The 27,219-nt window shown below is 45.3% G+C and overlaps 1 protein-coding gene and 1 non-coding gene across 3 annotated transcripts in view; both read left to right on the top strand.

Moving 5' to 3' along the window:
* Nucleotides 1–7,460: 7,460 nt before the first annotated feature.
* On the top strand, nucleotides 7,461–7,567 carry LOC116646586. Its single transcript, XR_004302135.1, has one exon. It is a non-coding gene; the product is annotated as a U6 spliceosomal RNA (small nuclear RNA).
* A 1,760-nt stretch (nucleotides 7,568–9,327) lies between these two features.
* Nucleotides 9,328–27,219, top strand: part of CLPB (caseinolytic mitochondrial matrix peptidase chaperone subunit B) — a 141,030-nt gene continuing 123,138 nt past the window's right edge. The window contains exons 1-2 of one of the 2 annotated variants that reach the window (XM_032426995.1): nucleotides 9,328–9,795; nucleotides 13,333–13,384. In XM_032426995.1, coding sequence (XP_032282886.1) covers nucleotides 9,393–9,795; nucleotides 13,333–13,384 — 455 coding nt within the window. In that variant the 5' untranslated portion in view covers nucleotides 9,328–9,392. The remainder of the gene's footprint in view (nucleotides 9,796–13,332; nucleotides 13,385–27,219) is intronic. The other variant, XM_032426994.1, reaches the window with a different exon arrangement.

Genomic DNA, 27,219 nt, shown 5'->3' with positions numbered 1-27,219 from the left:
AATTTGGAGCAGGAGAGTGGGAAGGCAGGTAAGAGGGGTCTTGGAGCTCTGGAGAACAAGGCAGTGTAGTAGTATTTCAAAATCTCGCTTCCCAAATGCAGCTTGTTCTCCAGGGCTCCAAGACCCCACTTACCTAGGCTCTCCCTTCCCTGCTCCCAAATCCCTCTCCATCTGCCCTCTTACACCTCTGGCTCTTTGCAGCTAGTTCAAGAGAGGGACCATTCCGCGCCTTCTGACTCAAGGAGGTTATGGAATCCAGTACAACCACCACAACACTCAGATATGAAGACTGCCACTGGGGAGAGAGATGGACGGGAAGGTATTCTCATGAAGAGCAGTTTCAGCGGAACAGAAGAGGACACAGATGGCACGGTGTGGTGAGAGAACAGGATGTGGACACCTTAAAAAGCTCGACTGAGAAGGAGCCCTAGCAGAGGTCACCCCAGCTAGAGCAGCGACCCTTGTCTAGACATTCTGGGCTCTCTGGATCTACCACCCTGTTCCATAAGTATCCGATTCCTCCACAAAACTCAGGACAGGATTCACTTCTGCTCCATCCCTTACCCCGTCCTGCTCTCTAGCAGTCAGCCCAGCAGCTGGATCAACACGTGAATGAATAATGTTATGTGTGTTGGTAGTCCCAGAGATATACTGCTCAGGTCCCCCTTCAAGGAAGGACTTGCTGCCCAGATGCAGAGAACATAGTCAGCAGGCAGATGCAGCTGTCGGCTCGCTCTTTCGGGATCTGCCTCAGCAGCCCTTCCCAGTGACCGACAGAGCCGTTCCAGATGGACACAGGAGAGTGACAGGCAATATTCCAGAGTAAGTCCAGGTTGGCCAAGACTTGGGCAGGTCTGTGGAGCAGTTCAGTTTCTTCCTCTGCCTAACCCTGCTCCCTCTTCCCACCCCCCTATCTTTACAGATGTGGATCCTGTGAAAAAACAAAATTCAGCAGACTAAGTTTTTAAGATCTTATTGGCATTATTCAATGATCCGTGCATCAGGCAGCATCCAATCTAGCATGTAGAAAGGAGCTCTGAGAAACTGTACAAAATGGGAGACTTTTAAAGGCAGAAGGGAGCAGGAACAAGGAAGTTACACTAGGCAAGAAAACAGATTGGTTACTGCAAGGTTACTTTCAACAGGAGATGGAGCTCCAAGACCCCTGATTCATCTGGCAGATTCCTCGGGCGATTTCCTGATGGGCTGATTTAAGATTCCATTTTTGGGGGAGCCAAAACTGTAATTAAGTTAAATCTCAGTTTGGTGACATAGGCTTAGCATAAACAACTTTGTTTTGGGCCTGCTGTCTTGTTTTTCACATTCTCTGATAACCATCTGGTACCCCAAACTCCATCTCCTGCTTCTGCTTCCAGAGAAGCATCTTGTGACAGGAGATATAGGAGCTTGCGCCGCCGTTCAAACAAGACAGACATGAGATTGGGGCAAGGGGCAGCCAAGCACCCTGGGCCAAGGGGCAGCCATGTTCACCCTCCTTACTGTCAAAAATATGTGCTCTAGAATTTCATCTGTTCCTTTGCCTTTTTAAGATTTTGTTCTTCTGTCAGCTTTCTAGTTATGTATTGAAGAATGTCGGATAAATGAGAAGGGTTTGCACGGTGCCTGTCAGTCAGAGAGATCAGAGCCCCTTCAAGCTTGGAAAAGTGGTGGTGGGCATTCCACCAGCTCTCAAGGAGGGGCAGGCCCTAGAGCGAGCATCTGGGAATTCCTTCCTGCTGGGAGTTTTTCCTCCTCGCTTTCATGTGCTGTGCTTTTGGTTCAGTCATGCGGGAGTAGGGAGTACCCCCTCATGCCTCAGCTCCAAATGTGTCCTATTGACTCAGCACCGTGTTGACGATCCTTTGGGTTCTTCTTCTTCCTCCAAACCTCAGGCACACTTCAGAAGTGTCTATTACACGTGCGTCTCTATTTCCTGTGAGCTGGGGGTTTTTTGGAGTGATTAATAGTCTGGGCTTTGGGGCGCCTGGGTGGCTCAGTCATTAAGCGTCTGCCTTCAGCTCGGGTCATGATCCCAGGGTCCTGGGTTCAAGCCCCGCATCGGGCTCCCTGCTCAGTGGGAAGCCTGCTTCTCCCTCTTCCACTCCCCATGCTTGTGTTCCCTCTCTCGCTCGCTCTCTCTCTGTCAAATAAATAATCAAAAAATCTTTAAAAAAAAAAAAGAGTCTGGGCTTTGGATTCAGGCCATTCGAGACTCAATTTTGCCATTTACAAGCTGGGTGACACTGGTGTAATCACCCCTCCCACACTTTGGTTTTCTTCACTGTAAAATGAAGATAATATCGTCCTCACAGGATTGTCATCAGAGTTAAGCAAGATCATATATCATAAGCACCCAAAGTAGAGTCTTGCTCATCGTAACCGTCAGTAAACACACACACACACTGATTTGCATGTGCATAGAGGGAGGGCCGCCGCCCAGAGACACGGCTTTCAGTGCTGAGGCTCCCCCCACCACCCCAGGCACCACCCTGGCCACGCTGAGCTGGAGGGATGGAGAGAGGCTCTGATGCTCAGTCATTCTCCTCTATTAACCTTATCAACATGACCAGAATCAGCAAAAACCAGAGTGGAGAGTTCTTCTAAGACCTGAATGATCACTTTATGATCCCCAAAGCCTTCCTTTGCTCCTCCCTAGTAGCGAGGCTGCAGAAACAAGCATTAAGGAAGGAAGGAAGGAAGGAAGGAAGGAAGGAAGGAAGGAAGGAAGAGACTGAGCGAGGGAGGGAAGAAGGGAGGGAGGAGCAGAGCATGAGGCATGGGGCCCAGGAAAGGCTCACAGAGCAAAATCTTAATGGTGGGAAAGAGGAGAAGTAGTGGAGTCATTTAGTTTCTGAGTGTAAATTCTTGGTACAGCGTGTCCTTGCTGAGAGAACCTAGTAAGTTGCTTTAACCTCTCTGGTTATGAAATGAAGCCTCAGTTCTCACCTCTTAGCCTCTCCTACTCTATGCTTCAGCCACACTGAACACTCAGTTCCTCAGACATGCATTGAAAAAAAGAAGTATTGCCTCTGTGAATTTCCAGAATGTTCCTTTTGCAGTGACCCATTTTCCAAGTGCCCCGCCAGCCAGCTACTAGATTCCCTTTTATCTGGTCAACCGTGTCTCTTCCTGCAGAACTCAGCTCAGATGTCTCTTCCTTTAGGAAGCCTTCCCTGGCTACCCAGCCTGCTGTGGGCTCCCAGGGAAACCTGAATTGTCTCAGTTGCAGGACTTTACCGCTCTGTGGTGGTGCTGCCGTCCGGAGCTCCGAGTCTGGTTTGGGAGGGACTGTGGTTTCAGTGCCTGGCACTTCACAGATGTTCTATAAATGAGGTTCAATATTATGGAAACTTTGTCCGCTTTAAAGGGTTGGACAAATGCACAGGGGAGGCATCAACAAATAGGTGTTGGGAGAAGAGGACTGGAGGGGAGTGGAATGGTGAAAACTCTTCCTGATTTTAATATTTAGCAGCACTATCTTAGAAGTCCACAAGATGTCAGTGTTTCCACATGAGAAATAATGCCGCAGTCTGAAACTAAATGTACTCCCACTATCTGATGCTGGAAGTTCATTTAAAGTGAATATTTGATTGGTTGGTTGATTTAATTGAATAGGCAGTATATGCACATGGTACAAAATTCAGAAGCGTGTACAATGGAAAGCAACCCCTCCTTCCCTCTCTACTTCTCTTCCTTATCCTCCAGCTCCATTTCGTCCACCCCAAGGGCAACTGCTTTTATTACCCTTCCATAGATCTCCTAAGTATTTAAGCACATAAATGTATATATCTAGCTTTTAAATAACACCAATGGTTGTATACAACTGTTCAGTGCCTTGATTTTTTTTTTCTACTTAAAATACCTCAGAGTGTTCTGTATTAAAAGAGCTAGGCTTTACTCCATTAAAAAAATAATATTCCATAGTTTAGCTGTAACTTAATGTATTTACTCAAACTCCTATTGATGGATATTCAGCCTGTTTCCAAAGAGAAATGTTTGGGGTATTTCTCTTGCCTCTTGCTGTTACAAATAGCCCAAATCATTCCTCATTTTACACATGGCAAGTCTATCTACATTTTAAATTCCAATGTTTGATATTGTCAGGAAGCTAGCCCTTTGCTGAGGTTGTATATTCCTACCAACAATGTGTCTTTTTCTTCACAAACTTGCCACAGATATTATATATATAATATACTTAACTATACATATATACTTAATATATATGTTTAAAATATATTTAAAGTATATATTTGACAATCTGATAGGTAAACCATATCTTATAGTTTGTTTTTCCTTTAAGTAATCTCTACACCCAACATGGGGCTTGAATTCATAACCCTGAGATCAAGAGTTGCATGCTCCACCGACGGAGCTAGTCAGGTTCCCCTATGTTATAGTTTTTATTTTATTTTGTAATTTTTATTTTATTTATTAGAGAGAGAGTGTGAGTGAGAGCACTGCGGGCGGGGGCGGTGGAAAGAGAGGCTCCTCAGGCGGGTTCCGTGCTCTGAGTGTGGGGCTTGATCCCACAACCCTGAGATCATGACCTGAGCCGAAATCAAGAGTCTGACGCTTCACCGACTGAGCCACCCAGGTACCCTTATCTTATAGTTTTTAAGAACACTTTGTTGAAGTGTAATTGACATGCAATAAACTGCACATGTTTAAAGTATAAATTTGATCAATTTTGACATTTGTGCACTTGTGAGCCATCACCACAACCAATATAATGAACATATCCATCATCCCAAAGGTTTCCTTGTATCCTTTTGTAATCCCCCTCCCCCCACACCTTCCTTCCCGCCCATCCCCATACAACCACTGCTGGTCTGCTTTGTGTTATTATAAATTAGATTTTATTTTCTAGAATCTTATATAAATGGGATAATACAGCATGCAGTCTTTTTTCTTTCTTTCTCTTTCTTTCTTCCTTTCTTTCTCTTTCTTTCTTCCTTTCTTTTTCTTCTTTCTTTCTTTTTCTTTCTTTCTTTCTTCTTTCTTTTTAAAGATTTTATTTATTTATCTGACAGAGAAAGAGAGAATGAGAGAGAGAGCACAAGCAAGGGGAGCTGCAGAGGAAGAGGGAGAAGTAGACTCCCCGCTAAGCAGGGAGCCTGACGTGGGCCTGATCCCAGGACCCCAGGATCATGACCTGAACCAAAGGTAGCTGCTTAACCTATGGAGCCACCCAGGTGCCCCTGCAGTCTTTTTTCTTAATCTCACTTCTTTCACTCAACATAATTATTTTGAGATTTATCCATGTCATTGCATCTATCAATAGTTGATTCCTTTTTATTGCTAAGTAGTATTCCACTGTATGGATCCACTACAATTTCTTTATGTATTCTTGTTTCAGTAGACATTTAGGTTGTTTCTTTTTGCTTGTAGCAGATGTTTTTTAAATAACCACCTGGTTTTGTTGTTGTTTTAAAGATTTTATTTTTAAAGACTTTATTTTTAAGTAATCTCTATAGCCAATGTGTGGCTCGAACTCACAACCCCGAGATCAAGAGTCGCGTGCTCCTCCAACTGAGCCAGCCAGGTCCCAGTTGTTTCCAGCTTTTAACTATCACGAATAAAATATTCATGACCAAGTCTTTGTATGGACATAGGTTTCTCTTTCTCTTGGGTAAATACCTAGAAGTAGAATGGCTGGATCATATGATAGATGTATATTTAACTTTTAAGGAAACTGCCAAACTGTTTTCCAAAGAAATTCTACCATTTTACATTACCATTAGCAGCATGTGAGTGTTCCAGCTGCACTAAATTCTCACCAATATTTGGTAGGGTCAGTCTTTTTAATTTTAGACATTTTAATAGATATGTAATGGTAATTTTTTATTTTCATTTTCCTAATGAATCGTGGTAATGGTATTGAGGGTCTTTTCATGTGTTTATTTTATTTCACTTTGGTGAAGTGTCTATTCAAATATTTTCCCCATTTTAAAAATAGGGTCATTTTCTTATTACTGTATTGAGTTTTGAGAATCCTTTTTACATTCTGGTACAAGTCTTTATTGGATATATAATTTACAAATATTTTCTCCCCTTTGTGGTTTCTCTGTTCACTCTCTCTCCCTGCTGAGCATGGAGACTGATGACACTAGATCCCAGGACCCTGAGACCATGACCTGAGCTGAAATCCAGAGTCAACCACTTAACCAGCTGAGCCACCCAGGCACCCCTCTGTTAATTCTCTTAACAGTGGCTTTTGAGGAGCAAAAGTTCTTAATTTTGACAAAGTCAAATTTTACCTTTTTTTTTTTTAATGGATCATGGTTTTGGTATTATATCTAAGAAATCTTTGCCTCACTGAACATCAGGAAGATTTTCTTCATGTTTTCTTCTAGAAGTTTTAGAGTTTAGGTTTTACATTTATGTCTATAATCCATTTTGAGATGATTTTTGTTTATGGTGTAAGATATGGATCAATAAAGCTTTAATTTGTATATCTCTTATCATGGGTGTAGTTGAGCATATTTTCATAGGTTTAAATACAACTTGTATTTTTTTTTCTCGTGAGCTCTTTGGTCAAGTCCTTTGCTTGAGGCTGCTAAGTTTGGCTATGCAGCTCATGGAAGTGGAAGGGTGAAATCCGGCAGCGCCCTGCTCACCTAGTCACACGCACTGTGCAGGTTCTTTTGCTAATTCATCCTCAGGGAGACCCGTTCTTTACTTTGCACAAAGGCACAGTATAAGCTAGCATAGGCATTGCCCTTGTGCATTTGTCTCTTGTATGGTAGGCCTTTTGCATATTTTGTAGGAGTTTTCTGTATTACTTAGCCCTTCATCACTGTGGTGTGAATATATTTTTTCCCCATATTGTCATTTTTTCACTGTGTATATTTTTCACTATGTATATTTCACTATCAGAATTATTTTTTTGTAGAGTCAAATATATCGGTCTTTTCTATTGTGGGTTCTGAGTTTTGTGTCACACCCGGAAAGCTTCCCTACTCTATTTATTTGTTTAATTACTTTATGTTTTCTTCTAATTCAACCCTGCCTTGACACCCCCCCCCCCAATGTTATTTATGAAAATCAAATAAGGGAATCAATGGGTAAGTGCTTTGAGAATTACCCAATGATTGCAAGTTGCGCAGTAAACTGAAAGGTGCTGGAAAGCGCCTGCAGTAGGAGGGGCTGAGTGATGCATACTCACACCATCTTGTGACCCACCTGGTAATGGGTATTCAGAGATCGCCCTTCTGGCTGAGATCAGCCCTAAGTTGGGAAGCACAAGTATTCTAAGAATACAGGGAGGGTGAAGCTGCTAGCCTGAGTAGAGTGTCTAATAAAACAGGATGTCCTGGGACTCTCTTAAAATAGGAAGGTCAAAATGCTTTTGCTATTGAGTAATTTAAGAAGTCATTTGTCCATTTAACAGCTATTTACTGAGTGCCTTACTAAAGATCGGAAATAAGAAACTCCATCTCTGCCCTCAAGTTTAGAGTAGGGTGCTCGATTTGGCAGCACATATACTAAAATTGGAACGATACAGAGAAGATTAGCATGACCACTGCACAAGAATGACATGCAAATTTGTAAAGTGTTCCATATTTTTAAGAATGAAATCTTGTCATTTGCAACAACATGGATGGAGCTAGAGAGTATTATGTTGAGCGAAATAAGTCAGAGAAAGACAAATACCATATGATTTCACTCGTATGTGGAATTTAAGAAACAAAACAAATGAACAAAGGGGAAAAAAGAGAGGAAGGCAAACCAAGAAACAGACTCTTAATTATAGAAAACAAACTGATGGTTACCAGAGGGGAGGTGGGTGGGGGGATGGGTGAAATATGTGAAGGGTATTAAGAGTATACTTACCGCGATAAGCACGGAGTAATATATAGAGTGGCTGATGTATATTGTACATCTGAAACTAATATTATACTGTATGTTAACTAACTGGAATTTAAATAAAAACTTAAAACGAAGTTTAGAGTAGGGAATCCAGTGCACCCCTAGAGCAGGGAAAACAATGCTAGCTGCCATTTCTGGAAGACCTAATATAAGCCAGGGGCAGTGGTGGTCTACATATTATCTCATTTAATACAAGCAATCCTCTTGAGGGTAGATCATATTATCTTTGATAACAATGAGGAAATTAACAATGAAAAAGGTAAGGAAGTTTGTCCAAGGTCACACATATAGTAAATGCAAGAGTTAAAATTGAAATCCAGGTCTGCCTGCACTCCAAAGCTTATATTCATTTCTCCACAATAATAAGGCAGGAGTAATCCTTTTACCAAAGGAATATTTATTGAGCATCTCTTTTTGTTCCAGACATTGTTCTGAGTGCTAGTAATGTAAGAGAGAAAAAAACAAAGTCCCTGTTTTGTGGGGCTCATGCTCTATTGGAGAAAGACATTAAACACAATAAATTTTCAGTATGTCAGATGGTAAGTACTGTGAAGAAAAATTAGGCAAGATAGGAAGGATGTGGGAAAGAGAATTGCTATTTTAAATAAAATCGTCAGAGAAGGCTCTGATAATATGAAGTTTGAGCAGAGACCTAAGGGAAGGGCAGAAGTAAGAGATGGGACTGGCATAAAAGAGCTTCCTCCGTTGCCTGCTTGTGGGTTCAGTCTGGAAAAGAGAGGAAGAAATGGGGGTGCAGGTATTGGGCTCCGAGTTAGAAGATCTGAGCTTTATTTACTGATTGATTAGCAATTTTTTTCCACCTCTGAACTGAAATTCCCTTTCCTGTAGACAGGAATAACATTCCTTGCCCAGCTTCCCCACATGCAGCTGTCATGAGAGTCGATGGGACAACCCACGTGAAAACCCTTAGAAAATAACACAAGTGAGAAAGCAAGACTAGGAGTTAGCTTTTCAACCGAAAGGAAGTCTGTGTAGGAAAATAAAGAGAATTGCTGTTACAGGTGTACTGGTTACCGTAGACATCTTTTTTGAAAAGCTGTCCCAGGCTAAAAAAGAGAAATAGGCTAAAAGAAATAAGCATACGTTTCATAATAGGCTTCTGCTGAAGATCCCCTGTTTAACTTGCAGTAGTCAGAAACTGCGTCGCATATTTTAACTAAACTTGGCAGGAGGCTCTGGGATTCTAACCTTAATTCTAATCTCCACGTTCTTACCCAGGCATTTCCCCTCTTACCACGCCCCCTCACTCGAACTCCATTTCCCAACATGCATCAGGCTCCTCTAAGTCGTCTGTCATTGTGACGTATGTTCCACAGCTTTCTGGGAAATGTAGTTTATTTGTTCTCCAGTTGCGGAAAAATCTAAGGCTGTGGACTACCACTCCCGTGAAGTAGTGCGGTATCCCACCGCGTTCGCGGCGTCTTCGAACGCGCCGCGGCAGCCATGTTGGACGCGGCCAGCGCAGGGGCCGGCACCAGGGGGTTATCGAAGCGGCTGTCACGATGCTGGGGTTCCTGGTGTTGAGGAGAACAGCGCTGGCGCCGCGGCTCCTCCTCCAGCAGCTTAGGTCCCCATCGCTCCGGAGTCATGGAAGTGCCTCCAGCCAGAGTGTGACCACCGCGGGCCGCGGGGAGCCGCAGTGGCTGAGGGCGGCCGTCGGGGGGCGCCCTGGAACGTCGTTGGCCTTCCTCCCCCGAGAAGGGGCAGCCACCTGGGGGCGCCAGGGAGGACGCACCGAGACCCAGTGCCTCGTAACCGCAACATGGGGACGCCTTCCTAGCCCAGAAGAAACACTCCCGGGACAGGACAGCTGGAACGGGGTCCCCAGCAGGGCCGGACTGAGCATGTGGGCCCTGGCCACGGCGCTAGTGGTTCACTGTTACAGCAAGAGCCCGTCCAAGAAGGGTGATTATCGGGGCAGTCTGGGTTCGAGGAAGATAGAGGCGGGAGGAGTGACCTGACTCCGCTATCTTTGGAGGGCGGGAGTTGCTTATAGATTCAGAGCAGCAGAGCTTCAGTCCTGGAAGGACTCAGACACTGTCTGGTCACTGGGGCAGGGTGGTGAACTGGAGAGCTCAGTGCCTCTGAGTTGTATCACTTCCTATCATAGGTCACCTCCCTTCTTTGGGCGCTACTTTGTCCATCTGTACAATGGAGACATTGAATGATACATTTAAAATTAGAGCATGGTCCTTTTATGTCCTAATATTCTGCCTGGTCCAATTCTTCTCTTAAGAGGTCTCCAGGAAACTACCGTGTGTTCTAACGGTAACTACTAGATAGTTCAGAGAAGTTTTCCCGGCAAAAGGTGGCCTAAGAAAGGAAGTAGGAACTTGGTTTCAATACCAGCGTTGCCACTGTTCACCCCTTGCTCCTCTCTGGTTTCACGTTCCCCCCCTTACACAGTAAAGAATGATTTCTCAGTACTCTTACAGTGCTGTTATTTTGAGTCTTGGAGTTCAGCAATCTGGGTCTGCCCATCAGAGTCCCCGGGGTTTTGTTGTCCCTGGTCTCAGGTGTGAGGTGATCTTGCCAAGCCATGCAGTTGGCAGGAGAAGAAAAACAAGGAAGTTGGATCCTTAGAGACCCAAAAGCAACCATGGGGGCCGGCTGACCCAGCTTGCCATCTCACCTGGGTGCAAGGAGTTGAGCAGGGACTGGGAGAGCAGGCAGCCAGACTTCTGGCCTACATGAGTCCAACCACTTAGGTTCTCAGTAGTTCCTCAGGGGGTAAGGCTGGAAGCATGGTGTTCATAGGTTTCATGCATCCCAAGCTCTGAGACTTGGGAGCAAGAATGGGGACTACCTTGAACTAAGTTTATTTAGCAGGATGTGGCCAGCTGTAAAGGAAGGGCCCTGAATTGGGAGTAAGGACCTCTGGGATCTTGTTCTGGTTCTACCTGTAACTCCCATTGTGACTTTGGACTCTTGCTTCTCATCCTCACTGGCCCTGTTTCCCCATCTACAAAATGAGGATGTTGAAATAGAGACTATAAGGGCTCTTCTAGCTTAGGCACGCTATAATTCTATAACTTTGAGCATTTTTTGTATACTCTCTGTGAGCCCAATTTTGGGAGGTGTGGAACTCCTAGCAGCACAAAGTCATTTAAGGAGACAGTTCAGGCAGTTAGGCCGATGGGTCTGGTGAGTGGTATGACAGTGTGTTGTTGGGGGATTGGAGGGCCAGCAGGGTCAGGATGGGTAAGATACTCAGCAGGATGAGGCAAGAGATGAAAAGGAGTGACATTGTGAGCTCCATGAGAGCGAGGAATGCAGCTTATCTTTTTTTCAGGTTGATACGAGTTCCTTTCCCTAATACTTTCACATTGTTTGTCCACCATAGCATCTGGAACGTAGTAGGTACTCCGTAAATGTGTCTTGAGTTGGATTGTATTGCATGCAAAGACTTCACGGATATGGGGGTCACAAGTCAGCATGGTGTGTGCAGGGGCTGGCAGGTTAGCCAGCCTGATTGGAGGACAGGGGGTCTTTGGAATGAGGTGAGAGCGGATGGAGTGGGGCCTGGATGTCAGGAGGGTTTTTGGAGGGTTTGGAATTTCTCCCATGGGCAGTGGAGAGCCACGGAAAGTTCATGAGCAGGGAATGTCCTGAGGCTAGTATGCTTAGATGAATTGGGGGAGGGGTCCAAGGTCTTGCCTTAGAGGTTCCTGGGGGCGCCAATCTGGACTTTGTCTACTTTCTAAAGTAAGTAATGACCAAAACCATGATCACTTCCAACCCTTCAGACTTTGCTAGCCTATGCTGTACCCTGATTTGGAGTTAAAAGCTCAGGCCCTCCATATGGTGCAGTAGAAACTGTACCCTGTAGGAGCCGGGAGGCCCTGACTCTCAGCTCCTTCTCATTCCCCCTGTGACCTTGCAGAAGCCACTTCTTTCTGCAGAATGAGGGAAGAGTGGATACAGTGATCTCTGAGGGAGCTTTGTTCCCCTTCCAACTGAGGGCTGTCTGAGCATCCCTGGATGTGTGCTTAGAGAACCATGGGGGAAGATAACCAGGAAAGACCTCTCCCTGGACTCTAGGCTGGCAGGTGGGGTGGAGACACTAATGTTTGAACCACAGATCTGGTTTGTGTATGCATGGCAAGGTGGCTGTCTTATCCCTGGAAACTGAGGCTCAGGAGGTTAGATGAGTTGGCCAGCTCATACAGCATGTAAGCGGCAGAATTGGGGTGGGAGCCCAGGTCTGTCTGTCTCCATATCCTGCTCTTTCTACCCTACTGCAGTGCCTCCTCTCATGTTTTGCTGGGTGAGTCTCTTGGCTGGACTGAGAACTCCCTGAGGCAGGGCTGAGTATGAGTCTCTCCAGTGTTCAACAATGGAGCTCAGAACCATGCTGGGCACATAGGGCTCCATGACTATTTGAAAATATCTTGCCTCTACTATTAATAGTTTTTCTGAGTCACGAAGTTTTTCTTTGTGGCCACAAGGTGGTGCCAACAGCCTGCAGGCTGCTCAGGCCAGGCCAGGCTTAGCATTGCTTTTCTGCTAGGTGTTTGCTAAGGGTTTGCAACACTCTGCTTTGGGTCTCCCTTTGCTGAGCTTGGCACCGAGGAGTTGGCAGGTTTTTCAACCATCATTTCATCTCCTTGGAATCCTCGTGAGGCTTGCCAGGGCAAGGATTATTGCATCTACTTTATAGTCATGGAAGCTGGAGTTGAGAGGGAAAGGGGCTGCCACAGCCCGGGGAGTAGGGGGCAGATGGTTGGGCCTCCTGGCTCCTGGTCAAGGCCCTTAACTGAGGAGCCCACACCCCTGCCTGTTCCTCTGTGCAGGGTTGGTGACTTTTGACATGAGATTCAAAACTACGCTGAGAAATCAGTGTTGGGGGAGAAAGTGGGATGAGGTAGGGGGATGACTAGTAACCATGACAGCCATGTGAAACATATTAGTCTGAGCTTTCTAGCTAATGAAGAGTGTAGGGATTCACATATCACGCATTTGCCATAGGCAGCACATGGTTGCTAGCACTTTACCTGGATCACCTGTATGATAAGAGTTACAAGTTTGGGCTCTGTAATGGATGTGGAAGATAGGTTAACAGTGCCTACCATGTAGGCAGGGGATGATTAGCTTTCTCTTTATATGCCTTGGCATCATTTCCTTCGTTAAAGCCCATGTTTCTTTCCTTTTATTTATTTATTTTTTATTTTGGGGGGAGGGGCAGAGGGGGAGGGAGAGAGAAACCCAAGCAGACTCTACACTCAGCATGGAGCCCAGTGCAGGGCTTGATCTCAGGACCCTGAAATCTTGACTCTAGCCGAAACCAAGAGTCAGACGATTAACTGACTGCACCACCCAGGCACCCCAAAGCCCATGTTTCTGAAGTTCTTCCGTTTCCATTGTTTTACTGGGCCCTCCATGCAGTTAGCTCTGAGGGTAGGTCCTGACCAGGGATCTGACCAGTGCCCCCTTTCTTTTCAGATGCAGCCCTGATGGAAGCTGCTCGCACCAACAATGTCCAAGAAGTCAGCAGGTGAGTGTCAATCCCCAGGACTTGCTCTCCCCTACAGGAGGGCCTGAGCTGGGTGAACCCCTTGCTCCAGTGATGACTGCCTTGGAGGAAATCCTCACACTCATCTGGAAAGTGAACCCTGTAACTTCCCTATAGTCACAGTCACCTGGGCAGCCTTGGCCCAGGTCAACCCTTAGATTTTTTAAGGTGGGGAGTCAGCCCTGTGTCTCCTTTTTTCTTGACCCCAAACGTCTCTGGATCCTTCCACTGTCTTGTTCTTGCAGGGCATGGTTTAGAGTCCCCTCCACATCCTGTGGGTTCTTTACTGAATCTTCCAATTTGTTCTTATATGTTTGTGGAACTGGCCATGTGTTATTGCTTGCTGCCTGGATGGGGTACAGGTGGGCACCCATGGAAAGGTTTGGGGATTTGGGAGGGAGCTGGAAGAAGCCTTTCTGTCGGCTCTTCTGGGGCTAGAAAGATCTTCCTGAAGGGCTGGGGTGCACATGCTGGGCTCCTGCTCAGGGGCTGAGTGCATCCTTCCAGCCTGCCTGGCTCAGCTGGGCCCCTTAGGACCACTGGCAGGTTGGAACTGAGGTTTGTTCTGGGCAGGGACAGGACTCAGGCTGAGGCTCAGCCTGGTGCCGGGGCTGGGCAGTCTGTGTCCAGGATAGATGCTCAGACTGGTGCCACCCCAGGGCTTCAGTATGGGGCTGTTGGTTAGGGGCAGAGGTTTTATTCTTGGTGAAACTAGTGGCCTGCGCTGGGCTTCATCTTGGCCTTTTTTGGCCCTTTGTATAAAGCGAGGTGGCCCCAGGATACCCCCCCTTCCCTGCAACCATGTCCACATATTAGACAGGAAGTCCTGTGTTTGGGGTGGCTACCCCTGCATTCAGTGCCACACTGTCGGTGCTCCTCCTCACTCCAGCTGCCTGAACATATAAGAAAGTGTTGAAAGTCAGCTGCAGCCCCCACCAAGACTTACTGCTTTGATTCCCTTTCATTTTATCTGCAGCATTATTATTGATTCTCAGGGGTGCTTTTGAGTATTAATGTTCAAGGCTTAGTTTTTAATAAACCACTTTTGGAAGTGTGGGCTGGGAGTTGTTTCGTAGCCAAATAAATACGATGGAGCAATAGTTTAATAAACATGCGATGATGCATCTTAAAAACCAAGCACAGATGTCAGCTTGTTGTTATAAGAGCCATTCATAACTGCCGGCTGTGCGTGGCATCCTCATTTCCCCAGAAACAGCTGAGCCGCGCTTCCCTCTGCTGCAGTACGAGGGAGTGAGGGGGCAAAACTGGCTGTGCCCGCCCCCCCCCCCAGGCCTTTGCTGACCCTCAAGCCACCTGTCAGTGATCGGTCAGCCCTCCTGCTGAGTACTGCCAGGCTGCTGCTTAGCTCTGGCAACCCAGTTTAGGTGGTGTATTTGCAAAGCAGCAATGCCGTGAATCCACTGTTCCGTCACCCAGGGGAGGCTGAGTTTACCCTATTCCATTAAGCCCCGAGTGTTGATTATTTTAGCTCTCTCAAAAAAAACGTTTTTCTAATAGCAATTAAACACGCGTCAAAAGAATGCAGGAAGTGATTGAATTTCTGATGTGTGTGATGCAGAACATTCCTTCTTGCCTGTGTGGCTCGCATTTGTAAGGGCCTTTCATGTGTGTCTCCAGTCTCTAGCTGCTTTTCTCCTGCCTCCAGTTGCCTCATCTCTTTTGGTCATGATGACTCAGAGTCTCCCTTCACCCCTTGTAAGGGAGTCAGAGGTGAGCGAGGCACAGAGCCTGCCTTTCAGCACAGCAGTCTTACCCCTACTCTTCTGACCTCCTGCGTCCCCCTGTGCCCCCCCCCCGCACTCTGAAGCAAAGAGTAGGGAACAAACTGAAGGAAGACGGGACAGGAGCTGCTGGCTGGCTGCCGGGCCCAGCGTCCTGTGGGTCCTGCTGAGGTGGCACTTGGACAGCACTGTAGGGTGTGGGGAAGAGGGCAGCTGGCTTGAGAGAAACCAGTGTGCGGGGCTTAGAGAGCCCATGGTGAGGAGTCTAGGATTCTTATCCTATAAGCAGTGGGGAGACATGGAAGGTTTTTGAGCAGGGGAGTGACTCAATTAGAATCATTCAGAAGGGTGAAGAATAAACAAGTGAGGAGAGGCTCCTTCAATAAGACAAATTCAAGGTGATAAAGGTCTGAATTAGGAACCCCCTCCTCACCCAAAAGACTTCCTGCTTAGGCATGAATGGGTAGGCCTCTGCTGGAGGGCACTGGAGATGGGCGGTGACCCAAGGAAACAGACATGTAACCTATCAACTATAGTTTTCCCTGCTAATAGAGCAAGGTCTAGAGGTGGAGGTGGGGAGAGCCTGACCATCCTTGCTAAAAGAACAGTTCTTTTGAATTCCTACAGCTGGTGTTTATTCAGCTTTTCTATGCCCTAGACTCTGCATAGGTGCTTCATGCCGCTCTTAGGTTCTTCCTGTGTATCCTGCTTTTAGCTCCGTCCAACAGACCTGCCTATAGCAGGATAGAGTCCCATTCTCAATTTTTAAAAACCCCTTAAACATAGTTTATACATGGTTAGGTCACCAAGTGTGTGATCAGTATTGTCTCCGATATCAGTATTTGGAATAAAACTCAGATCTGGTGAATAATACTGTCCTTTACCGTTCTTTCCCCATTGCCCTTCTGAGGCTCTGTGCGTCTCTGCCTTGATGTCCCCCAACCTTCCTTAGCCCTAGAGCCTTGGGAAAGCTCTGGATAGTGAAGGGCAGCAGCCTGAGGTTCTTCTGCTCAGAGGGGAAGTGCTTCATCCTCCTCTTTAAGGACGCTGTGGAATCTGAAGTTCCTAGGTCCTGGGTATGAGCCCTCTACAGAGACCACCCCTCTGTACTCAGTGCTCATTACCCTCTGCTTAAATCCTTCCAGACTCAGCTCAAGTGCTACAGCCCTTGTGAAGCCTTCCTTGACTCCTCCCACCTGGCTGTGATCTCCCCTTCCTTTGCCCCACATCTCCCTTCTGGTCTGGGAGGGTATGAAAGTCATCTGAAAAGGGCCATGCCGGCCTGCGGCAGGAGAGTGATCCTTGTCTAGAAGAGAAGTTGGAGGCTGGGTGAGAGAACTAGGGCTGACTGTCAGGACTGAGGAGGCACTCAGTCCATGAACAAGAAAAGCAGCAAGATTCACTGCTGCCCAAATCAGGAATCCTTATAGACAACCTTATGAGACGATCAAGCCAACAGCTCTGGACAGTCACCCTGATGTAGAGGCACTGCTGACCTGCTTTATGTGGTGCTCGCTAACTGTGTGTGGCGTGAGCCTGCCTGGCTAGAGGGGACAGGGCAGGATCTGCCACTCGCCACATTCTGTTCTTGATATTAAGAAGGTTGTGAGCTAGACTTCACCTTAAACCACTGGATTGTGTGCCTCCCCAGGGCAGGGACAGGTCTGTTTCCCCACATCTTATACTCTATTCCCCAGCACAACAGAACTTGGGGAAAGTTGCTTTTTACTGACTTGAAGCAGACTTGAAGCAGACAGTCCAGAGTCTTATTTCCATACTTCCATTGGCTATATTAGAGGAAGGCTGGGTCCTTTCCTCTTCCCTTCCTTATCTCCTCCTTTCTCCCTGTGTGGCAACCATTTCCCTCCTCCTCCCCCAAGGCACTTAAACCTTGTTAGTGTGTTCAGCTCTGACAACTCAGGAGTGGAAGCCCTGTCCTGGGGCCCCTGTCCCACCTGTCAGCATCATGAGCAGGTGGCCCTACTCCTGGGCTCAGCCCATACCCAAGCCTGGCTTCTGGATGCAGGAATCACTCACCCGAAACCTAGGGCATAGGGCAGATTGAAGGCACATCTGTCCAGGCTTGGGCTGAGCCATGTGAGGAGCTATCAGGGCTGGGAGAAGTGAGGCCTCCTATTCTCCCAATGGAGATCACATTTCCTTCAGAACAAACTTGAGTGAAAGACAACACCCCTACCCATTTCCCTTCTCCCAGCAGGGAGTTGGGCCTCTTTGCTGAGTGCATAGCTCAGTTGTTCATCAGCCCAAACGTTCTCTAAAGAAGGAACCCTGGTGATATCAATCTTGAACCTCACACTGCCTGCCCTTTCTAGGATTCATTTGATCATTTGACAAAATTTACTGAGCACCTGTCATATGCTGGGTCCTATGCTTGGCACAAGGGACCCCTGACCGTGCATGATTCCTGCCCTTAATGCAGGAGACTGGGGAAGACTGTGGCAACATAGCGTGATCAGTGCTGTGAGACAGGAGCCCAGAAGATGCCCCTAACCAACCTGGGAGACCAGAGAAAGCATCCTAGAGGAAATGGCTTTAAATACCAGTAGGGCTTGGGAAATAGAAGGGGAAGGCATTCCAGGCAAAGGGGGCTGCATGAGTGGTAGCACTGAGGCAAGAAACAGCCTAGGGTGTGTGGTGGGGCGGGGGAATTATATATTGTTTGGTGTTGTTTGATCACAGTTTGAGGTCAGGAGGAACTGGAGAGAGGGAGAGACCTGGCCGTGGAGGGCATTGTCCATTTGTCCCTCAGTCATTCATCTGTCCAGCCTGTCTTCTGTGCCTAGCCCTGAGCTGAATTTATGTTGGTGGCAACACCATGAGGAAGGAGAAGCAATCACTGCCCTGGAGGAGCTCATTAACTCCCTTCCTAGGGGAGGATGGGGCACATGAGTCAAAATTGAGAACCAGCAAAACAAGGCACATGTTGCCTAACTTCTATGAGCTTAGGTAACATGGAGATAATACCTATAACCCATAGAGTTGTAGAGTATTTATCAATAACAGAAATAATACTTCATTTGACCAAGGTTTGTGAGTGCTTATTAGGAGCTAGGCTTTGGGCTGAATGCTGGAAATGCAGTGGTGAACAAGATTGACACAGTCCCTGTCCTCTTGGTACTTGTAGTCTAACTGGGAGCAGGACTAATTATGCAGACATAATTTTGTACTTCAAAATGAAGTGCAGTGTCTTTTCAACAAATGGTGCTGGGACAACTGGATATTGACATGCAAAAAAATGCAGTTGGAGCCCTACCTCACCTATACACAAAAATTAACTCAAAATGGATCGTAGACCTAAATATAAGAGCTAAAATTATAAAACTCTTAAAATGTAGGAGTAAATCTTTGTGACCTTGGGTTAGGCAAAGCCATCTTAAATATAGCATCAAAAGCACAAGAAAACAGAGAAAAAGATAGATAAATTGGACTTCATCAAAACTGAAAACTTTGTGTTCAAAGGACACCTTCAAGAAAGTGAAAAAGACTCTCCCGCAGAATGGGAGAACATATTTGCAAATCATATATCTGATAAGAGATTTGTACCCAGTATATATAAAGAAATCTTTAACTCATCAATAAAAAGATAACCAAACTTAAAAATGGACAAAGAATCTGAATAGATATTTTCTAAAGAAGATATTCAAATGAGCACATGATATTCAGTATACACACGTAAAGATGCTTAACATCATTAATTATTAGGGAAATGCTAATCAAAACCACAATGAGATACCACTTCACACCTATTAGGATGGCTGTAAGCAGAAAGATAATAGCAAGTGTTCGTTGGATGTGGAGAAATTGGAACCCTCACGTATTGCTGGTGTGGATGTGAAATGGTGGAACTACTTTGGAAAAGGGTTGGCGTTTCCTCAGTTTGTTAAACATAGATTACCTTATGACCCAGCAAGTCTACTCCTAGGTACATAACCCAGAGAAAAGAAGACATGAACATGAATGTTCATAGCATTGTTATTCATAATACCCCAAAGAGGAAAACAACCCCAAAGTTCAGAAATGGCTGAATGGGTAAGTAAAAATATGGTATAGCTACAGAGCATAATATTATTCATCAGCACAAAGGAATGAAGTATTGCTATATGCTGCAACATCAGTGAACCTTGAAAGCATTATTCTAACTGAAAGAAGACAGAAAAAAGACCACATATCATATGATTCAATTTATATAAAGTGTCCAGAATAGACAAATCCATAGAGACAGAAAATAGTTATTGCCAAGGACTGGAGAGGTTGGTGTTGGGAGGGAATAGGGAGTGACTGCTAATGCGTCCAGAGTTTCTTTTGGGGATGATGAAACTGTTCTGGAGTTAGTAGTGAAGATTGTACAACTCTGAATATACTAAAAATGATAGAGTTGTACACTTTTAATGGGTGGATTGTATGGTATGTTAATTATATCTTCAGACTTGTTTAAAAAGGGATTTACAAGGCACTTGGGAATCTAACCTTGGATCTAGGAGGAGTGGAGGAGAGGGTATGTATCAGTAAGGGAAAGCACTGGAGTACATGAGATTGAAGTGAGCTCTGAATGATGAAGAGAAAGGCGGAATTAGATTCGGTTGGAGGGAACAGTAGGGTGGAAGTCCCTAAGTCAAGAACAGATGTGAAGAAATCAAGCAATTGAGAGAAGGCCAATCTGACCGGACTCTAGAGAGCAAGGGCACAGTGACATGAACTGAAGCTGGAGAGTTAAGCGAGGACCATACCACACTGGGTCTGTAGGCCATGGTGATTTTTATTTTTACTAAGATCGGGGAGCAACCACTAAAGAATTTTAAGCCGATGCGCTCATGCACATGTGTGTGTGTGTGTGTGTGTGTGTGTGAGAGAGAGAGAGAGAGTGAGCTTGAATGAGAGAAAGACCTGGTGACATGATCTAGATCTGCATTGTAAAAGATCTCTCTAGTTGCTCCACAGAGAACAGATTTATAGAGAGCCATGGTGGATGCAGGAAGACTGGTTCAAAGCGACTGGAATAGTCGGAATAGTCTAGAAGGGAGGTTGATGGCAGATGATGACTTGACTAAGATGTCAGCAGAGATGGAGGAAGTAAGCTAGACAGGACTTGGTGGTGGTTAAGCAGTATCAGTGCCTGATATGTCGTATGTACTAATAAGTGAATGTTGAATGAATGAACAGAATTGGATATCACTGATTAGGGAGAAGAAGGTGTTAAGAATGGATTTCAGCTGTGTAGATTCTATTCACTGAGGTGAAAGTGCTAGAGGAGAACTAGGTTGGGGGGAAAAGATTATGAACTAGGTTTTAAACTTGCTAAATTTAACATGCTAGTGAGATACTCAAGTAAAGATGTCAACTAGGCAGTTGAATGTATGCGTCATTCTGACTCTTCCCTCTGTATATACCATGTTGCCTCTCAAAAAAAAATCTCAGTGATCACTTTAGAGATTTTTTTTTTTTTAAGATTTATTTATTTATCTATTTGACAGAGAGAGAGAGCTCGCAGAAGCAGGGGGAGCGGCAGGCAGAGGGAGAAACAGGCTCCCCATGGAGCAGGGAACCCGATGCAGGGCTCCATCCCAGGACCCTGGGATCATGACCTGAGCCAAAGGCAGCCACTAAACTGACTGAGACACCCCAGGCTCCCCTAGAGATTGCTTTGTTACCTTGTTTTGATTTCTGGTTTCATGGTTTTAGAAAATCAAGGAATATCAGCTCAGACTTGTTTACTAGATGCCTTTGGAAAAAAGTCTGATTTGGTTTACAGTTCAGGAAAGAAGAAAGGGTTAGATTTTGTTGAGAGTTAAACACATTTATTCTAGCTTTATGTTGATTGCTTAGTTTGGTTCTTGTCCCTGGATGCCCCAGCTTGGGGCTTGAGGCACTTGCTGTCCCTGTGCCAGGACTGAGGTGTCCAGAATGTGCTCAGCTACAGCATAGGTAAATGTTCTGCACATTGATCCAGGGATTTTATCTAATTAACAAAAACCCTGGCTGGTAAATACATTTGGCTGTCTCAGGTCCTCAGAGAGGCTGTTTATTGATTGTTGTATCATTTTGGCTGGATGGGAAGATATTAATGATGGCATCAGAGCAACCAAACATCCAGCTCTCTTAACCAGTAAATATTTAAATGTCTTTGTGGTTTACAGTAGATTGAAACATAAGTTTTATTCTAGACCAAAGGTCAAGGCCTAACTGGCATCACTCTTCTAATTTGATGCTTGTTGTGAGAGCTCCTTAAGATGATCACACTGGTTTTTGAATGCTACGTGTAACACTCACGGGCTTTTTAAATACTGGGATGTTGGAAGGCAGTGTAATGTTACAGAAAGAATACAAGATTTTTAGAATGAGCAGATCTGGGTTCCACTTCAAACTGGCTCTGGGACCCTTAATAAGTCATAGAACTTCCCTTTTTCAGTCTTAGTTTTCAAATCATGTTAATGGGGGTCCCACTGAGAACTTTGAAATACAGTTCCCAGTATTTAGCTCTGTAGAGAAAACCGAGTCCCTTTGGAAAGGTCCAGATCACATGCTGAAACACCAGGCAAGCAGTTCTGCAGAGGTGTGTGACTGGGTCTCTGCTCTCTTGCTCCCTGGTGATGGAAGGTAATTGGGGAAGACTATATTGGCAGCTTAGTTTCTGAACTTCATAGGTAGGTGAGTTGTGGAAGCAGGTAGTCGACTGCACAGAAGCCCAGCAGAGTCAGGTGGTTGGCCAAGCACAGGAGCAGAGAACAGCTAAGGCCTATGGGGGTGACTTGTAGGGAGGAGGGATGTCCCTGAAAGGGAGCCCAGCCCTGAGATGGAGCCTCTAGTGTTGGCCCTACTGCTTCTTGGCTGTGTGGCCTTGGTCCCTTAACTGTGAATTTCATAGATAGCAGACCATTGTTGTTGTTCATTGCTGTTCATGTAGATAGTTAACAAGTACTTATTGAATATTGCATAAGTGTTTTGTAAATGGTAAAGAGGTAGGCAAATGTTAATAATTATTTACAGTTATAATAAACCTATAAACAGGGGCACCTGGGTGGCTCAGTCGTTAAGCGTCTGCCTTCGGCTCAGGTCATGATCCCAGGGTCCTGGGATCAAGCCCCGCATCAGGCTCCCTGCTCTGCGGGAAGCCTGCTTCTCCCTCTCCCACTCCCCCTGCTTGTGTTCCCTCTCTCTCTGTGTCTCTCTCTGTCAAATAAATAAAATCTTTAAAAATAAATAAACCTATAAACAGAGAACTGACCTCCCTTTGAAAAAATAATATAAAAATGGAGAATTACCTCTTTTATTCATTCAACAAATAGTGTCTACTATGTTATGGCACTTTGCTAGGCCCTGATGGATCAGTGATAAGCCAAAAATACTTACAGGCATCACTTCACAGAGCTTAAAGCCTACTCGGATGTTGAGATGTCGATTGTGCAAATGTAAAATTAAAGAAAGAAAGAAAAGAAGAAAAGAAATTACAGCTGTGACAGATGCTGCAAGGGAGGGTAAAGAGAATCCTAGAGCCTCTAGTGGATTTCTTCTGGTCAAGGAAAGCTTCCCGGAGGAAGCTTGAGCTCTGGTGAAGAGTTAACTTAGGTGAAGAAGGGCAGAAGAGCTTTCCTGGCAGAAGGAACTTTTATTTACAAAGACCCAGTGGAGGGAGGAACGATGACAAGTGTGAAGGACTAAAAAGGGCAAGGGCGGGATGTGTGTGTGTGTGTATGTGTGTGTGCACGTGCACACGCGCCCTAGAATAAACGTTAGAGGCCATAGTGAGGAGCTTTGTCTTTATTCTAACAGCAGTGGTAACTGATTTGGTGGTGGTGGTGGGGTTGTTGGGTGAGGTGATCAACAACCTTTCTGATGGCTGAGAAACATCAGGAACTAATCTGAGTGTCACCAGCTTGTGTGTGCCAGGACCTTCTTTGGCACTGATCCAGCCACTGAGGCAGGGTGGGTCACAAAGCTGCAGTCCCCCGGGGTCCCGCAGCAGGGGCAGCTGTCAGGCTCTGTCCACGCAGCACTATTGCTGTGGCCTGAGTGCTGCTGCTTAAAAACCCCAGCTCAATCATGACCATAACACAAATCCTGTCAGCATGGCTAGAACCAGTTGGATTTTTTCCCAGGGAATTTTCCTGGAAACTGAGGGAGAGAAATCCAAGAATACTGAAAGTAGTCAAGCTAAATGTGCCACTGGGCTTATGATATTCACTTTAGCTTCTTGCCTCACAGTTCCTGCTCTGTTCCTGTCCTGTTTGAAAGCTTTCTCAGAAAATCTCACTTTTTTTTTTTTAATCTCACTTTTGAACTTTGAGGTTCTTTTACATCCTAGTTCCTTCCCTCTCTTCCCTTCTGAGCAGGAGTCCCAGGTCCAGACTCCTCCTAAGGCAACAAGTGGTTCCCCCCTCTGACTCATTCAGTGGGTCTGTCAGAGGCTCTCCTATCATTGGCAGGAATCCCAGTGGTAAGGATTTTGGAGTCTGAGAAAGCAAGGTTTGATTCCCAGCTGTGAGTCTGAGAAAACAAGGGTTGAATTCCAGCTGTGCCATTTGTCAGCTCTGTGACCTTGGGAAAGTTGCCTAACCTCTTCTAGCCTTAGATTCTTCCTCTGCAAAGTGACATGATGATTGACCTACCTCACCTCACACCTCTGCTGTGAGAAAATTAAATGAAACTGCTTAGTGCTATATGCCTAGCGCATACTGAATGCTCTGTATATAGTAGGTTTTGTTACTAAGTGTTATTAATTACACTGCCCCATAACTAGAAAAATAAATTAAGGTAATGGATAGAATTTTCTGAATATTAAGTTGTTACCCTGTATACATGTTTCTTAAGCTTTTAGTGTGAGCATTCAGAGACCTCCCAGACTAATGAACCCAAGGTAAATGAGTAGTAAGTGGGGCAAAAAAAACACACAGGCTGGGGCGCCTGGGTGGCTCAGTGGTTGCGACTGCCTTCGGCTCAGGTCATGATCCCGGAGTCCCAGGATCGAGTCCCACATCGGGCTCCCTGCTTGGCGGGGAGTCTGCTTCTCCCTCTGACCCTCTCCCCTCTCATGCTCTCTCTCACTCTCTCTCTCTCAAATAAATAAAATCATTAAAAAAAACAAAAAACACAGGCTATCATGCTTAGTTTTACTCCTTTTTTTTAGAACTTAAATATATTCAGAATTTTATTTACTTTTTATAGGTTATTTTTAATGGCATAATTTTTCATGCATATAATTTTTATATATACTGGTATGTGTAATATAAAATATTATAAAATAATACTTTAATAATATTGTTAAATATTACTGATAGTGGCTGATGTTTACTGAATACCTCTTTTGAGGCAGGTATTATGTGAGGCTTTAATCACTAAATCCTCACAACTGTGCAAGTAATAATGGCCCCATTTCACAGACGGTGAAACAAATGCAGATTACTTGAGTAATTTGCCCGAAGTCCACTTGGAAGTGGCATACCCCTTCATTTTACAGATGAGGAGGCCCGAGGCAGAGAGAACCTTGCACTCTTCCAGGCTCCCTTTTCCTGTTCAGGAAGTGTTTTCTAGCTAGAGGGAGAACCACTTCTGTCTGCCTTCTGTCTTCCCCTCTGCTCTTCACCGACACCCCCCCCGCCCTGCACCCCCACCAGTCAAGCCTGGCCTGCGCCTCCATACCGAGAACCCCGTTCCAGTCAAGACGTGGCTTCTTGCTGGCCCAAACCTGCAGCTTACTCCTCCACCTGGAAACCTTTGCAGTGCTTGCAGCTCCACCCCTGTCCTTCTGTCTAGCTCCAATTCATGCTTCATTGCCCACCTCAAGCCCTTCCTCTTCCAGAAGGCTCTCCCTCACTATTATTACAGTAGCTGTCATTTATTAAATATCCACTCTACGGGAGGCAGAGTAGTAGATACTGTATGTGTATTGTTTTCCTTTGTTGCTACGGTATTGCAAAACAGATTGTGTTATAGCCATTTTCCAGATGAGAAAACTTGAGGCTTAGATTTCATGCTTACTACCTCACAGCTAGTAAATAGTAGAGCTGTGATTTAAGCTGAGACCCCAAGTATGTGCTTTTCTCACTACAGTTCACTACTTGTTCTAGCCCGCGGTGAGCTTTCGTATCACATTCCCATGGCCTTAAAGTCTCCGCCGTACGGTATCACGTTGGGTTTTCACCTCCTTGCCTCTCCTGCCCGTGTCTCCTCACCCAGGCTGTGCTGTCACAGCAAGGTGGATGGCACCTCCTCCTGCCTCCGCCATATCTAGTCACACAAGGCTGGCTGGGCACTCAGAAGGCACACAGTACAGATATAGTCCGGCCGGTTGATTGATGGGTCGAATGAAACCATGTTTATTCTCCAGAGGCTGCCCAGCAGGAGGGTACAGCAGCTGGGCAGGCTGGCTGGGCTCATGGCCCTCCGTTTATGTGGATGGGAGGCCCAGGAAGGCTGCCTAAGAATCCTCTCTGACGCTGAGGCTGAGCCGAGGCTTCCATCTCAATGCCCTTTTGTTTGAGGGGGATAGCACCCAGGCCCCCCATGAAGTCTGTGTGTTTGACCAGCTTTTACAGATGGATAGTGAGCAGGGACAGGATGTAAAGCACAAACAATTGGGGGAGGCCTCTGAATTCCCAGGGGTTCAGAGTCCAGCAGGCAGGGCAGGATCCTTTCCAGAGCAGGTGACACTTAGTTACAGCCCCTGCACTGGTAGATAGGATCCAAGGCACTTTGGTCTCTGGCCTTACTTCCTTATCAGTATTCAAGTCCCTGTTTAGGTTTTCTTCCCCCGCCCCCCCAAAGAGGTTTTTGCTCGGAAGCATCCAGTCCCTAGTAGAGCTTCTCTAGGTATGAGGCCCTCTCTTCCTCCTGAAGGATAAGCAGACTCTGCTTAAACAAGCATTCATTCATTATTTTATTCTTTTGTTTTTCTTTTTGAGGTATAATTCACATACCATAAAATTCACTCTTTTAAAGGGTACAGTGGTTTTTGGTATATTTATAAAATTACGCGACGATCACCACTGTCTCATTCCAGAACATTTTCATCACTCCCTCACCCCAAAAAAGACCCTAGTCTTATTAGCAGTCATTCCCTGTTCTCCCTTCCCGCCAGACCCTGGAAACTACTAATCTACTTTCTGTCTCTATGGATTTGCCTATCTGGACAGTTCATATAAATGGAATCAGACAGTGTGGTCTTTTGTGGCTGACTTCTTTCACTCAGCATTATGTTTTCTTGATTCATCCTTGTTGTAGCGTGTATCAGTACTTCGTTCCTTTTTATGGCTGGATAATATTCCATGTATAGATATATCACATTTTATTTATCCTTTCATCAGTTGATGGACGTTTATGTTTTTACTTTTTAGCTAATATGAATGATTTTTCTCTGAACATTCGTGTATAAGTTTTATGAGAATGTATGTTTTCATATCTATTGGGTAGATTCCTAGGAATGGAACTGCTGGATCATATAGTAACTCTATGTTTAACATTTTGAGGAGCTGCCAAACTATATTCCAAAGTGGCTCTACCATTTTACATTCTTACCAGCAATGAATGAGGGTTCTGATTTCTCCAGTCTTTGCCAATACTTATTATTATCTGTCTTCTTTATTACCGCCATCCTAGTATGTGTGAAGTGATATCTCGTTGTAGTTTTGATTTGCATTTCCCTGATGGCTAATGGTCCATCCATTGAGCATCTTTTCACATACTTACTGGCCATTTGTATATTTCCTTTGGCATTTATTCATTCATTTTTTTTTTTTTGGCATTTATTCTTAAGGCCCATTATAAGCATTATACCCCATTTGGCATTGAGGAGGAGCATAAACATGTATCATGATGACCTTTGCCTTTCAAGAACTTGCAGTCTGGTAAGAGAATTGTAATTAGTATGTAAGAAAGTTAAGGCTTCATAGACAAGGTGGCGTTTAGTCTGGGCCTGGAGAAAGGTGGTATCTGGATACAAGTTGCTTAGTGGAAAGACTTTCTGGACATTTGGAGTAATGTAAACAAAGGCACTTTGGAATTAGAAAAACATTTTATCTTGTGATGAATTCTGAAGCGGTATGTGTAAAAGCACTGGCCTAG

The sequence above is a fragment of the Phoca vitulina genome, unplaced genomic scaffold (genome assembly GCF_004348235.1).
Source record: "Phoca vitulina isolate PV1807 unplaced genomic scaffold, GSC_HSeal_1.0 scaffold36, whole genome shotgun sequence".
Classification (NCBI taxonomy): Eukaryota; Metazoa; Chordata; class Mammalia; order Carnivora; family Phocidae; genus Phoca; species Phoca vitulina.
Note: the sequence above shows the minus strand (reverse complement) of the source record. Positions and strands in the feature narration are given on the sequence as shown.